The following is a 16,028-nucleotide window of genomic DNA, read 5'->3' as shown; positions in this document are numbered from 1 at the left end:
GGAGCCATCAGTGCAGCTGAACTGGCAAATATGTCCCTTGTATATAACATATGCAAAAGTCCGAGTGAGAATAGGATCTCCCAAGGTACTCTGCCTTCCATAGCAGCTGTAGTGATCAAGGAATGTTAGGGCATGGATGGGTGCACAGGTCTAAAACAGAAAGTGGATAATAAAGGGACAATAGAAAGTGTCCTTTCAGACTGCATCACGTTGTGGTACGGTGGTTTGACATCAACTGATAGGAAGTGCCTACAGAGGGTGGTGAATACAGCACAATATATTATGGGCTGTCCCATGAATCCGCTGGATGAAATAGCGGAATAACGTTGCCTCAGGAGAGTGAGGAAAATACTCAGGGATGATTCACACCCTGGCCGGTAATTTCTTGATCTCCTGCCCTCAGGCAGAAGACATAGAAGCATGATTAGTCGCACCAACAGGGTAAAGAACAGCTTCTATCCGTGGGCTGTTAGGCTGCTGAATGAAAAGATAAGAACAGGGCAACTGACTTTCGGGTTTGATGGGTGTAAATCAGTAAACGAGGGGAATTAAGACTAAGAGAGTTGAGTGGGGGTGCTCATGTAATCTCACTGTATACAAGTTGTACAAGTGACAATAAAGTATTTCAATTTCAATTTGTCCATCTTCACCACAATTGCTTTTAGCTCCAAACTGTTCTGCCAACAGCTTAAAGGCAATCTAATGCTCCCCATCACCACCCAAACTTTCTCCATGATTCTTCCCTAAAAAAGAATTGATGAACACACATGAACCACTGAGAATTCAATATTGGTGTGTCAGATTGTTTGCCTAGAACGGATGCTTAATTTCTTGCTAAAATATTGCTTCAGCTTTTTGTGGCTTAAAGGCCATCTCATAAATTATCCTTCCAATCTTATCAGTTTCAGAATCTCTACTTCATGTAGGAATGGTAAGTTTGATTCCAGTTTTATGTTTAATTAACCCTCTGGAGCACCCATAAACCCATTGAAGGAAAGGAAGTATTTAATCTGAAATTCAGAAATGTAAGGCTGGTTCTGGATATACCATGTACTTTATTCAATAGAAGTGTGCCTTTGAATGAAAAATAACCAATATGGGGGGGGGGGGATTTCAGAATAATACTGAAGTGGAACCTTGGTTTTTGAGCGTCTCAGAAGCCAAACGTCTCAGAAGCCAAATGCCGAAAATCCAAAAGTAATTGCTTCCGTTTCCGAACGCGCCGCAGAAGTCAAATTGCTTTTGCAGCATGTTTTTCTTTTTTCTCAATGGAATTTTCCATCCTCACATTGCTTCTTGGTTTTCAAACGTTTTGGAATTCGAAAGGTCTTCCAGAAAGAATTACGTTTAGAAACCGAGGTTCCACTGTACACTATTTTCTTGAAGCGGTAACTATTTGACTGAAATACACCACCCTTTCTTTACATTTTAAATGTAGTTGTGGCAATAAATAGAGATAGGAGAATGACTTTTAATCTTTTTTAAAAAAGCAGAGATGACTTCCACTGCTTAAGATTACAAATTTGAATAAGATAACAGTATAGCATATCTAGTTGAACTAGTTTAGTTTATCATTATTCTCCATTTTTCCTATTAAAGCAATAAAAGTGGCTTATAATAAGAATATAAAAATACATCAAAACAATACAAAAGAATAGAAAATAGTACATATATCACCACAACTAAAAATGGCAGGAATTAAATTAAAACATCAAAAAGATAGCAGTGCAAAGATATAAAATGTTGACTTAAATTTTAGAGTAAAAAATATAAAACAACAGATCATGTTTTAGAAGTTTCCTGGAGTAACTGAAGGGAAGAAAGGGATTCTGGGGGATCTCTTCCAGTAGGGAATTCCACAATCTTGGCATCATCACCAAGAAGATCCGTTTGCAGGACTGCTTCAGGAAACACAAATACCTGTAATTGTACACAATTAACTGCTCAGGGCAAAAAGAAAAGAAAAGGGAAAAATAGTTTGTGGGGCTGGCACCATAAGGTTCCTTTAAAAGAGCCCTGGGGAGTAAATATGGTATGGCTGTGAATCTACTGATACACCTATACCTACAAAACAAGGGTTGAATCCTGACAAGACAGAAGTAATGTTTTGGGGGACAGGAGGCGGGTGGGTGTGGAGGACTCTCTGCTCCTGAATGGGGTAACTGTGCCCCTGAAGGACCAGGTGCGCAGCCTGGGAGTCATTTTGAACTCACAGCTGTCCATGGAGGGGCAGGTCAATTCTGTGTCTAGGGCAGCCATCTACCAGCTCCATCTGGTACGCAGGCTGAGACTCTACCTGCCCGCAGACTGTCTCCCCAGAGTGGTGCATGCTCTGGTTATCTCCTGCTTGGACTACTGCAATACACTCTATGTGGGGCTACCTTTGAAGGTGACCCAGAAACTACAACTAATCCAGAATGCGGCAGCTAGACTGGTGACTGGGAGTGGCTGCAGAGACCATATAACACTGGTCCTGAAATACCTACATTGGCTCCCAGTACGTTTCTGAGCACAATTCAAAGTGTTGGTGCTGACCTTTAAAGCCCTAAATGGCCTCGGCCCAGTATACCTGAAGGAGCATCTCCACCCTCATTGTTCAGCCCAGACACTGAGGTCTGAGGGCCTTCTGGCGGTTCCCTCATTGTGAGAAGTGAGGTTACAGGGAACCAGGCAGAGGGCCTTCTTGGTAGTTGCGCCTGCCCTGCAGAACGCCCTCCCAACAGATGCCAAAGAAATAAACAACTATCTGACTCTTAGAAGACATCTGAAGGCAGTCCTGTTTAGGGAAGTTTTTTATGTTTGATTTTTTTATCATGTCTTTAATATTCTGCTGGGAGCTGCCTAGAGTGGCTGGGGAAACCCAGCCAGATGAGCAGGGTATAAATAATAAATTATTATTATAAGGGATGGGGACACTCCCTCATCCAACTTCCTAGATTAGTTACTGTAAGGAAAACATTCTGCCTTGCATATTTGGGGGAAGCTTTGCCTTCTTGCTTGAAAGCTGCTGAAACTAGGTTCTTGTTGTCACTGGTGTCGCATGAACCAGCAAAAATGGGTAGTTAGTTCTGGGCCACCTTGAAGTGGTGGTGGTAACTTCTACTGAATCATCATCATCATCATCATTTGTGCAAAAACCCTGAGACTCGAAGAATACTTGTTTTTTTCCAGAGAATTTTTTTTGGAGGGTGTGAAATTGCAGGCAGGGACTAGGGTGACCATATTCTTGAGAAAGAGGACTGGGCCTCCGCGCATTTAATAAATGCATCGACCTGAAAGGGTAGGAGCTTGACTTCCACAGATGGTACTCCTGCTCTGGATGATGAAACTAGGGTCATCCAGAGGCTACTTGCAGAGTATTCTGTAGCTAGATGTCAAATTAATAGCCTAGAAGACCTTTCTGAGACAAAACCACCAAACTTTTAATTATATAGCTTTAGTGCTAACCTCCTTTCCGTGTCTTCATACCAGTTGTCTGATCATCTCTAGTGATGATTTATTGTTCTGCCTCATTACCAGACAGCTGCTTGCTTCTGCTTCTGTTGCTGCTGATATTGAGCCTTGAGGAAGCATTATGTGATGGGACCAATTTCAGAAACTCCAAGTCCGTGTTGCGCTTCTGCTCCCCAGGCCTCTTGCAATTTCATTTCACACGGACATCACTGACATTTTGTAAACTTGACCTTGAGAAAAAGCGGCAGGCTTAGAAGTACAAACATGTGAGAGCAATTTAGGAAGAGCTGAGAAAGAAATGACACAATAAAGCCTTGTGTTTCACATCTCACTGCACTGTTTACTATACTTCTTAAAATGATTGACTTTCCTGTTGAGGAATGAAAGATGGATTTGTATTCAAGGACGGGAGGAGTCTTTTTGCAGAGACGGAGGAGTTTTCTTTTACTGACGGTGTAGACTCTAATGACTGTATAAAAGCTTTCAAATATCTAATTGTTTCTTGAAGTGCATAACTGCCTCTTCCAATGGGAAATCTTGTGAGTGATCTTGATATTTCAGTTTTCAATTTTGCTGCCTGTCGCAGTGGCCGACAAGTTTCCATTGTTGCCCTGTGTGATGATTTTAGCTGTTAATCTCTAGGAGAAGAAACAATCTGGTATGCATGTTTTTTCAGAGGTTGTGATGGGGCTTTTGGCTTATGCCTACAGGAACTGGGAGAATAGAAAACCCTTAGAATGCACAAATTGAGATATTCAGTAACAACACATCAGTGATGTATGCATGGAGCACATATTTTTGTGTGATGCTGTGGAGTTCTCTTCTTCTTCTTTGATCACTAGTAGCCAAGTAAGATCGTCTTCCACGAACACGGTTTTAACAGTGCGCCTGTAAGTGACTATGGAGGCCAAATCTGGATCCACACATCCTTCCACAGTGGGGACATAGGTTTCCGGGCAGGAATTGATCCGTGCATTCCTCTTAGTGCATTTCTCCCTTTCATCCTGAGTTCAAGTGTCTTCAAAGCCCACGACACCTTTAGTGAAGGCTGTTCTCCAGTTGGAGCACTCGCAAGCCAGTGTTTTCCAGTTGTCAGTGTTTATACTATTATTTATTTTTTTAGATTTGCCTTCAAAGAGTCTTTAAACCTCTTTTGTTGACCACCAGCATTACACTTTCCATTTTTAAGTTCAGAATAGAGTAGTTGCTTTGGCAAATGGCAATCAGGCATCCACACAACATGACTAGTCCAACAAAGTTGATGTTGAAGAATCATTGCTTTGACACTGGTGATCTTTGCTTCTTCCAGTTCACTGGCATTAGTTCTCCTGTCTTCCCAAGTGATGTGTAAATTTTTTAGAGACACAGTTGATGGAATCTTTCGAGGAGTTGGAGATGGTGTTTATAAGTGGTCCATGTTTCACAAGCATACATTAAGGTTGGTAGTACAATAGTTTTGTAAACAAGCAATTTGGTTTCCCTGCGAATGTCCCGGTCCTCAAACACTCTGCACTTCAATTGGGAGAAAGCTGCACCGGCAGAGCTCAGGCGATGCTGGATTTCAGCATCAATGCTGGCCTTTGTGGAAAGATAATTGCCCAGGTAGGAGAAGTGATCAACACTTTCCAACATTACATCATTGAATTGGATTTGTGGCACTGCAGAGGGGTTGCTTTGTGCTTGTTGGTGCAGCACTTTGGTTTTTTGGATGTTGAGCAATAGGGCAAGCTTTTCATAAGCTTCTGCAAAGATATTTAGGATGGTTTGGAGGTCATCCTCTGAGTGTGCACAACTATGTTGTCATCACCTTGTCAACTTGAGCATTGTGGCTTGTGAACTGAGTTCATGAAGCCCCTGAAATACATCATTCACATTTATGTAAACCTGTTTATTCTAGTGGAATAGAATCTTTTGTAGCAGCTAATGGCTTGGATCGGAACAGACGTGAACAGAAGAGTTTTTTTGCCTTCTCTTTGCAGCCTCCGCTTCCCCTGAAAAAATTATCTAGAGGATTGAGTGCCTTTCTGAGCAATACAGTAGTAAGGATGGATGACTCTGTCAATTTTAGTTTCTTTTTAAAACAACCTCATGAAAATTCTTCAGCATTCTAATGGAAATGTATCCTAAATATATACATTTTTGCAAGCAACTTTCCATAATATTAGGGATTTATATTTGTTGTTTTCACTAAGACATGGATTTTTATGCTCACTTTCCCCTAACATCAGCATATTATTTGGTTGGGAAACTGCATCATAAAATTGGTTCAAAATCCAGTTCAATGCACTTTGAAATAGATTTTAGATCAAACTGGAAATCCTTGAATTGCTGGATTTTGAATCAAAATGTAAAGAATTATGCTGCAACCTCGAACCTTCTGCACACACATCGTATTTCCACACATTGCGATGACAAATGGAGACTTGGTTCTTCTCCTTTCCATTTTTTGGCATTCTGCTGCAGCAGAAGACAATAATTGCTACTTTGGCAGTTTGTGCTAACGAGCTTGGAAACGTTCTGTGCCCCTGAAATTGTGAAAGAAAAGACCTGAACATCTTTGAGCATGTTTCTAAGCATAGGTGTGCAAGCACAGTGGGTAAAGCCTAATAAACAGGCATGCCTATAAACATGCCCCAAGTTAAATATACTGTAGTTTGGTCATTTGAGTAGTTTATGAGAGGTGAAAGTGGTTGCATGAGCTTTTGCTACAGAACATCTTCACTAACAAGAAACGTGAAAACAGAAATGTTACAAGTTTTATCTAAGACGGGCAGCTTAACAGAGGTGGTAAAAAGGAAATATGGAATATTCAGACAAGTTTCTCTTCTCTTCCCAATGGGAATAGCTTAGAAAATGCAAGGAGATAACACCTAAGAGCCAGATCCAAAATTTCAGAAAATTGTGGGATGTGAAAATTGTTATGCTACCCATATAATCTCACGTGGGGTGAAAGAGAGAGGAAGGACCTCCAGTTTTCCTGCGGGTAACTGACACAGCAGTGCAAGGATGGCTGCAAGGTCACATGAGTTTTCTCTGCTTCACCATTCGTAGCTGGGTGACAGGCAGAAGACATACATAATCTCCATTCCCAGCAGCTGCCTTTCTGACCTGGTTTCTTCAGTTGGAGACAATCCACTGCAGTAGCCCATGAAGCATGAAAATGTGATCTACAACACTTTCCTAACTATATGATTGAGGAATCCTCTATGATTTTTCACTTTATTATGTCCTAGATTATTTATTTTGTGCCATATGAAAACGTCCCAACCCTCGATATCAAGTATACTCACATTTTTAAAAGTCATCCAAACTTAAAGCCAGATGAAGCATGTTGCTTCGTAGTATAATTTACTACGCTAGGAGCTGGGCAGATCAGTGACAAAGTTCATGGATATGGTTTCCCAAGGTGCCTGGAGGGTGGGGTGGACAATGACAGCAGCAGCCTGACTGGGAAACTGGGAACTCCCTACCGCTCTTGGCCCTCTGGCATGTACTGCAGCATAAACATACTCCTTGCCACTTGGTCATGAAGTGGTGAGTGTAGTTAGCTTTCTCTCCCTTGAAAAGTACATAGAGCTGAAGGAGGAAGTTGGAAGAGTGATGATCTTTCAGCTCTGCATGCTTTTCAAGGCTCAGATTTATTTTCCTGGATCTGATTTTCACCCAAATCCCTTGGAAAAGCAAAGTACAGTGGTAGCTTGGGTTACAGATGCTTCAGGTTACAGATGCTTCAGGTTACAGACTCAGCTAACCCAGAAATAGTACCTCGGGTTAAGAACTTTGCTTCAGGATGAGAACAGAAATCACGCGGCAGCGGGAGGCTCCATTAGCTAAACTGGTGTCTCAGGTTAAGAACAGTTTCAGGTTAAGAACTGACCTCCAGAACGAATTAAGTTCTTAACCCAAGGTACCACTGTGTGGGGGTGTTCACACTCCGCTTCTATGTCTTAGGTGCGGGAGAGGAGATCTGATCAGGAGAAGTGGGGAACAAAATGCACTCACTCCAAAATCCAAATGCGCTCACGGATCTAAAACATTTGGCACCCTCTGATCTATGTGAGCTAACACAGCTGATATACAGTGGTGCCCCGCAAGACGAATGCCTCGCAAGACGGAAAACTCGCTAGACGAAAGAGTTTTCCGTTTTGGAGGTGCTTCGCAAAACGAATTTCCTATGGGCTTGCTTCGCAAGACGACAATGTCTTGCGAGTTCCTGCTGGTTTCCCCCCCCTTTTTCTAAGCCGCTAAGCCGCTTATCATCTGATCCGATCAGCAGATAAGCCGCTAAAAGCCGCTAATAGCGCTAATCCGCTAATCCGTCAATGGGCTTGCTTCGCAAGACAAAAAAACCGCTAGACGAAGAGAATCACAGAACGGATTCTTTTCATCTTGCGAGGCACCACTGTACTGTATTTTTCGCTCCATAACATGCACCTGATCATAAGGTGCACCTAGTTTCTAGTGGGGGAATTCAAGAAAAACAATATTATTTAAAATGTATGCATCCCAGGCTCTGCTCAGCGCTCCCTTTACAGAGCCGGGTGGAGTGTGTGTGTGGCTCTTGGGGGCTTTTCCCTGAGGAGGGAGAAGGGACTGACTGGCTGCGTCAGTCCCCTCTCCCACCTCGTAAAAAAGCCCGCAAAAGCTGCACGCTCTTTAGAGTGTGCACAGCTCTTGGGGGCTTTTCCCTGCGGAGGGAGCGAAAAATACAGTAGTTGATGTGAGTTTGCTTCCCTGAACACTTTTCAAACATAGCAATTTATGGTCTAAACCTGTGCATGCTTACAGTGGAACTTCCTGGCAACTTCATGTGGCAGTACTGCAGCCTTAATTTCTCTGCAAAATTGTATGAAGTAGCCCTGGGTTTTAAAATTAATTTTTAAAGACAGTCAACTAAAGTTCTATGGGATTCCTCTGTTTCTCTCAGTAGTAGGCATATTTAGCAAACTAATAACAGGCATCTGCAGAAACTTGAATATGCAGTAAATATTATGACTTTTTTACTTACAGTGTGTTCTGCAATTTCAGCCCTGCTGAGTGCTGTCCATTATAATTTGTCATTAAGCCTAAGAGGCTATAATGATCTGTGGAAGAGGATCCAAGTATGTATATGGGCACAATTTTCAAATGTAGCGCAGTCAAACATGGCCTGCTTGCTAGTGCATTAGTTATGTAACAGTTGCAATAAAGTTGGTGCTACATAATGCAAATATAAGTCCATGAAAATTCTCATTTGGCATTTGAAGTTGGCTGATTTAATTCCATAAACATAACGGCATTTGAGGAAATCACAAAAGGGGAACTGGAGGATTATCCAGCATTATGGGAAGCGAAATAATGGCAGGGAGTGTGGGAAGAGTATGTGCTCTGGTATGAGAAAAATAACGTCATTTTAATTCTAGCTTTCATCGCTGCTTGCGGAAAGTTTGGTGAAAAAACATGAAATAAAGATAAAAGCTAATTCTCATTATCTTTATGGATGCATTATGCATATGGAAAATTTAACCCCTCCAAATAGTAGCCGTATCGGTTATGGAAATCAAGCAAGTTGCAATGATATTTGCTAGAGTTACATTAGTCTAGCTCAATTGCATTTTCTATTACGCTTTTAGCATGATCTATCAATACAGTGACTTTGACGAGATTCATACTACTGCCGGTGGCAAGTTAAAATTGGCTAGCCAGAAGTACATTCTATTTATCCCATTTCTCAGCTCCCTTGGACTGCTTACTTTAATGCTTTTTCTCAGCCAGAAGGGTTTCTTTATTAATACCACTGTAATGCTATATCAACTAGAATCCATGAATTCTGATCCATGAGGCATCCAATGAGGTTGCAGTTCCCTTGGGTTTGAAGGGAAATCTATGGCCCAAGTTAAAACTTTGCTGCGCTAATGGGAATTTTGAAATATTTTGTTGTTCCTGCCCCAAATACAGAATGTAAAGTAGAAAAATATAGTCATTTAACTGTAAGTTTCCTCCTTGCTCTGTAACCATTTTGCTGGTTCGACAGTGACCTTATCTGAATTCAGCCTAATAGAAATAAAGAAAATTGAAGTAGCTATATAGGCAAATTGAGCAGTCACATGGTACATTAACAGAATCATACTTGGAAAATTCTAAAGTGGGATTACATGACAATATATGGGTAGCTGCATAAGTTATCAGAGTTTTAACTTTGTATAATGTAACTTAATTAAAACCATTCTTCTGTAATCTCATTTTCCAATAATTGGGAATATTTTGGTCAATGGTTAACTCCTACAAAGAGAGAAACCTCAACCCTGCTTGGAAGTTGTATTGTATTTATGTTTATATTTAAAAGATTTAAATAATCAAAACATGCTCACCCAAAGCAGTTTACATAAATGCCAAAACACTGCTACATGCTCACCCCAAAAGCCTGCCCCCCATATATTTGTTGACTGAAAATGGCTTCTAATTGATTAGGGTTATTATTTTTGCATGCACAGAAGTTCTATCAAAACAAATGAACTACCAGTTTCACGATGGGCATAATTTATCATTAACACCTCTTTCCAGCAGCCACAAAGACTTAATTCAGATCTTTTTAAAAGACTTAGTATAATAATAATAATAATCAGGCCAAACGTATGCTCACAGTTCACAAGAGGCCCAAAATCTTCCCAACTATGGGCAGAGACTGTCACAGCCTCACCGTCAGTGTATACAGATGTTCTAAATTGGCCGGGTTGAAGGAGAATGAATCCAAGTTAGCAATCTTTTAATTGATTTACTCTGAGCTGGACTAGCACTGAATATCTCCCAGTGCTTGGTAGTAAATTCAGTTACTTGAGTTAGGATGAATTGTGAAACTGTGGGGGAGAGGTTGAACTTGAGTCTCAGGACCAGGTTACAAGAAAAAATTGAAACACATCCCAAGTAAAAGATGGGCAATGTACAACATCTGCCAGCAGAAAAAGTGCTAAAAACAAAGAGTCTATTCCCAGGACCCCCAAGCTGCAGGAAAAAGATCTGTGAAATGCTCCAAAGCAAAGAAAGGGGCAAAACATGGGTGGGGAACATTTCTCAGTCTGATGACCACATTCCCTCATAGACAGTGGCATAGCATAGGTTGCCAGTGCCCGGGGCTGTGCAGAATGGGGTGGGTGGGAGAGAGAGAAACAGATGGAGTACGCATGCACATTCAACTGCCTATTGGTGTCTGCATCACCCAGGAGGTAAGATAGGAAGAGTCCTTCTGTTGAGAGATCACTTCCTGGTTCGTATGGAGAAGCCATTTTCAATGCAGGCCAGCAATGGAAGGGCACAGCTGTATTGAGGCAGCACTGAGTATTGAAATTTTGCACCCCTAACAATTTTGCGCCCATGGCAACTGCCCCGTGCCCTCTCACAGTGCTTCACCTCTACTCATAGGTGTGATCTAAACCACAGAGCCTCTTGGGCTTCCCGATCGGAAGGTTCATTGTCTGAATCCCTGTGACGGAGTGAGCTGAGCTCCCATTGCTCTGTCCCAGCTTATGCCAATCTAGCAGAAAGCACGTCAGTGCAAGTAGATAAATAGGTAGTGCTGCAGCGGGAAGGAAAACAGTTTTCCCGTATGCTCTGGTTTCCGTCACGGTGTCCCATTGTGCCAGAAGCTACTTTTAGGTCTATTATGAGATGTCCACCAGCTTCCAATCACAGATACCAGCAGCAAACTTGACTTATTATCTCTCCCTAGCATCCCAGTGCCAGAGGATTGCCTCCTTCCACTCACCACTTTGCCTCCTCCAAGTGAAAGAAACCTGGGCAGGGCTGAATGTCACATCCATTGCCAGGTGTGTCCTGCTGGAAACAGAAAAGGGATTTCCCTTGGCCTGCCTTTATATCCACTCAGTTGCCAAGTGCTTTTGTGACATCACAAGAAACCCACAGCCAATGGCAACAGCTGGGGAGGCATCATCTTCATTGCTTTGAGCCTCACAATGGTGGGTGGACCTATCAGTGATTGTATGCTTGTTTATCCAGGAAGCAGGTGGCAAGCATTGCTTCCTTGTTTGCTCCTACTGATAGCCTCAGTCCTGAAGCTATATAAATGTAAGTAGAAAATTAAGAATCAGGGCCTCACAGCTTCATCACTCTGGGTGATTCCTGGAATATTTCACAGAAATTGAATAATACACTGTATTCAATACAGAATGGGATGGTTGGGAAGGACACTGGAGGTCATCTGCTGCAAACTTCTGCTAGTTGTGGGATCTGTAGGTTGTTTTGTTTCCTGACATTTTATCTGTTTGATTAGGCATAACAAAAAATACATAGTTTTTGTCATGGGCGCATCAAAGTTTTGTTGCTGTCAGTATCCAGATGGAATTGGCTAATGTTCCCAGATGCTAGTTGTATCAATTTGGCGTCTGTAATAATGAAAGCAAAATTAAGCATTTTTTTTTTAAGTTTTCAGCATAAATGTAATAAGTGAGATTCTTTCTTTCACCATCTAATCCTACACGTTCCAACGTTTTATGTGTTTATCCCGTTTGACTGACTGCGCCATGTGGCAGTTGCTGTGGAAGATTCCAAAGTCACTGAATCAGCTTTTCCATTGCAGAACAAACATTTCCGGAAGCGTAACCATCTGAAAAAAGATTCATCACAGACTCATTCTTGCATATTTGGACTTGTATGATTGAATAGATTCATTTATGTATTTGAGTAGAACTAAAAGCAAGCAGGAGTGAAATGAAACAAATATCATTCCTCTATTAACAAATCTAATACTTACTGGTTCTTAGGAGCACACAGTGGTTCCATCTGTACTCCACAAGCCTTTTCAGGGTTTCAGCCTCGAAATATGATTCTTGCTCCCCTTAAAGCCATTATTTTTCTTTATAACTAGGCATTCTAGAAATCCAGAGTGCATCCAGTTGTTTACTAGCTTATAAAAATAACATGGGGCATACTCTTCCCTCCAGTAAAGATGTAAAAGGTAAAAGGTAAAGGACCCCTGACAGTTAAGTCCAGTCGCAGATGACTGTGGGGTTGCTGCTCTCATCTCGCTTTACAGGCCAAGGGAGCCGGCATTGTCCACAGACAGTTTTTCCGGGTAATGTGGCCAGCATGGCTAAGCTGCTTCTGGTGCAACAGAACACCAAAACCAGAGCAGCGCACGGAAACACCATTTACTTTCCTGCCGAAGCGGTACCTATTTATCTACTTGCACTTTGACATGCTTTCGAACTGCTAGGTTGGCAGGAGTTGGGACCAAGCAACTGGAGCTCACCCTGTTGTGGGGATTCAAACCGCCGACCTTCTGATCGGCAAGTCTCAGTGGTTTAGACCACAGTTTTTCAGAAGCAGGCTTGAATGTGGACTCCAGAGCTCTCAAAGGTGGACTTTTAAGACCTCCCTGAGCCAACTAAGCCAGGATTGCCAGTGTGGCATCTTTGGGTACAATAATGGTCCTGGTGGACTTCCCTTGATGGCTGTGGACCATTTGAGCTCTCCTTCCATTCGCTGTTCCCTTGAGAGTAGTGGTGAACATGGCTACCTTAGAAAAGTATGTAGATCCAAAGGAGGAAGGTAGAAAAGCTGAGGAGAGTTCAATAAAAATTTTGTTTCTCCTTTTTCCACATACAGTTTAGCCACTGGGCGCAGTGGGGATAGTTCCATCCCTACTGCACCAAGTGGCCAAACACCCATTGCCTTTATAGTTGACACTCACAATATTTTTTATTTTTTTTATAATATTTTATTAGGTTTTAACAATAGAAGAGTTTAGAAAAATACAAAACCGAAAAAGATACAAAATACAAAAATACAGACATTAAACACAAAAAGAGAAAAAGAAAAAAAGAAAACAAAAATTCCCTCTTTCTTAATTTCTCATCTTTAGTTAACTTATTTTCCTGACTTCCTCACGTCTCCCATTTTTGTATCCCTTTTAGAAATTGGTTCAGCAAGTTCATGTCCTATTAGTTTATCTATTATTAGTCCACCTTGTTGCTAGAACCCCTGCAATTCATTTCAATGTCATCAACATTCAAAAATTTAACAATATTTCTGCAAATAAGTTTTAAATTTCCTCCAATCTTCTTCCACCAACTCTTCTCCCTGGTCTCGGATTCTGCCAGTCATTTTATAGTTGACACTCACAATAATGGGTTTTACTTGTACAGTGAATATGAAGATGGAAATCCATCACACAAAGGGGATCTTGAGTGGGCCAGGATCACACCTCTCTCTGTGTAAATATTGATACATACTTAAAGCCTCTTCTTATGCTGGCACAATGTGCAGCCAACATGTGTGTGTTAGGGGGAGCATGGTGTGCACATTAGCATTTGAGTGATTCCCCATTAATGCGTGTGGGGAGTTAGAAGGATATGGGAGGAAATAAAAGTTCATCTGGTGAAGCTTTTTGAAGCATTAAGTGTTAGGAAAAGTGTCGCCTGATTTATTTATTTATTTATTTATTTATTTTAAACTATTTAAAAAACAAACAAAACAAAACTATTTTTATACTCAAAATTATCATTATTGCAAATGTAACTGGACTTTTACCCCATTAGCAGCTTTGAGAAAGAAAGATGTTCTATTAATATAGGCTCTTGTCCATGGGTAGGCAAACTAAGGCCCTGGGGCCGGATCTGGCCCAATTGCCTTCTAAATCCAGCCTACGGACAGTCCCAGAATCAGTGTGTTTTTACATGAGTAGAATGTGTCCTTTTATTTAAAATGCATCCTTGGGTTATTTGTGGGGCACAGGAATTCGTTCTTTTTCTTCTTCTTTAAAATATAGTCCGTCCCCCCCCCCCAAGGTCTGAGGGACAATGGACCGGGCCCCCTGCTGAAAAAGTTTGCTGACCCCTGTTCATGTCCCTCTTCCTGGTGACAATAATGTATCTTCAAAATGCTGCTCGGCTGCAGAGCTCTCAAAGTGACAATTGTAGCATAACTCTCCTGTAGTCCTCCATATGTTATTGGACTCCCAGCTGTCATCAGCTCATCCAGAATGACCAGTGATCAAACAAGATGGGAGATGTAGCCCAATAACATGGGTATAATCCCACATACCAAGGTGTTCAGGTCTGGCAAGTCTCCGTGGGAAGGAGCTATGTAGTTGTGAGCCATTGAGAACATATTTCTACAACTATAACACGTTTACTAGTTAACAGGTTAATCTTATTGAATAGCACAAGGGAATCTAGGGGAAGGAGTAATGTCTAAGGCAGGCGTAGGCAAACTCGGCCCTCCAGATGTTTTGCGACTACAATTCCCATCATCCCTGACCACTCATCCTGTTAGCTAGAGATGATGGGAATTGTAGTCCCAAAACACCCGCAGGGCCAAATTTGCCTATGCCTGTTCTAAGGCCTTTTGTGTATAAGGTTTCTGGGACTTTATGGGTCAAAACTTTGAACCAACACCTTAATTTTTCCTGGATGGAAGGCAGCATGAAGCCACCACAGATGCTCTGAGCCAGCTGTATCTTGTGAACAGTTGGCAAGAGCAACCCCAGAAGGAGCTCATTTCAGTAGTCTAGACTCTAGTTTATGGGTGATGGTTACCAGTCTTTTATCTGATGAAAATGGATTGCCGCCTTCTCACCAGATGGTGCATACAATTGCCAAGTACACACTTAAACCATCCTTTCTGTAGCAGCAGCCAAATTTGGTAGTGTAGTATTCACATCCCAGACATGAATAGGGCTATTTCAGCTCTGTTCTGAATCTGTATATGCAGCTCCCAGTTCACATTATTTTACCATGCTGTACTGACACGGCACTTGCCAAAAAGCACAGCGGATTTTGTAGTTCTTTGTAATGATGCCAGTGGACTGTCCCATTGATGCACAGCGTTGCCCATTGTTTCGCACAATGTCCCCCTGTAAGGTATTCACACAATTCTTGTTTGAGCAAGGATGTCTTCAAAAGATAAAAACAGTGCTGTTTCACTGGCATCTCATCTAGTTATTTCACACATGCACTAATCAGGTCAAGCATTCGCACATCTGGCTAGTGATATGTAAATTGCATTTTTTTATTACCCAAGAGGATGGCTCCAGATCTAAGTAAGAAGCAAGGGTTGGTTGTTATTGCTGTTGTCTAATTTGCAAGGTTGCATTTGAATACGCCCTTTCGTGTGCGGCAGGTGTCTTTTAATCAAAGAGGAGGCGTTTCTGACCTTGCGGTAGAATTTTGCATGCGGAAATTGACACCAAGTCCAGAGACAAGGCTCTCCTTGCGCAAGAGGCTTGGGTTTACAGAAAAGTACAACAATTCATTATTCTACCTTTTAAAAAAAGTAATTCTAGATTGTACCCTAAGCACATCTGGACCTGTTGGCAGAAGTGGACTGAAATAGTGTGTCCGTTATGGAATCTGGAGCCCTTATCATGGTGTGCAGAGTTTAGGAAGTCACAGAAACTGTGGGGTCATCAACATGGCAACTTACTCAAATGGGAATAAATGATTTGTTGATATAAAATGTACTTATTTACAGCAAAACCATTCTTGCAACATAAAAGCAAAGTGTGTAATATAAGAACAAGCACTCGGTAGAAAAGAAAACGTATTGCAACATTTTGCTTGGCCCTATATTATTCAACAGAC

General features: G+C 41.6%; 1 protein-coding gene across 4 annotated transcripts in view; it reads left to right on the top strand.

Moving 5' to 3' along the window:
* The window catches only part of CNTNAP4 (contactin associated protein family member 4), a 274,373-nt gene that overhangs the window by 60,966 nt on the left and 197,379 nt on the right, over nucleotides 1-16,028 (top strand). The window contains exon 1 of one of the 4 annotated variants that reach the window (XM_081213563.1): nucleotides 11,380-11,514. The exons of the other annotated variants lie outside the window; for them this stretch is intronic. Within the exon in view, the coding sequence (XP_081069689.1) occupies nucleotides 11,403-11,514 (112 nt within the window). The 5' untranslated portion in view covers nucleotides 11,380-11,402. Of the gene's footprint in view, nucleotides 1-11,379; nucleotides 11,515-16,028 lie in introns of those variants that run through there. 4 annotated transcript variants of the gene reach the window in all.

This window comes from Podarcis bocagei (genome assembly GCF_964188305.1).
Source record: "Podarcis bocagei genome assembly, chromosome: 11".
NCBI classification, from domain to species: domain Eukaryota; kingdom Metazoa; phylum Chordata; class Lepidosauria; order Squamata; family Lacertidae; genus Podarcis; species Podarcis bocagei.
The sequence above is the reverse complement of the archived record's forward strand: the minus strand, read 5'-3'. Positions and strand labels throughout refer to the sequence as shown.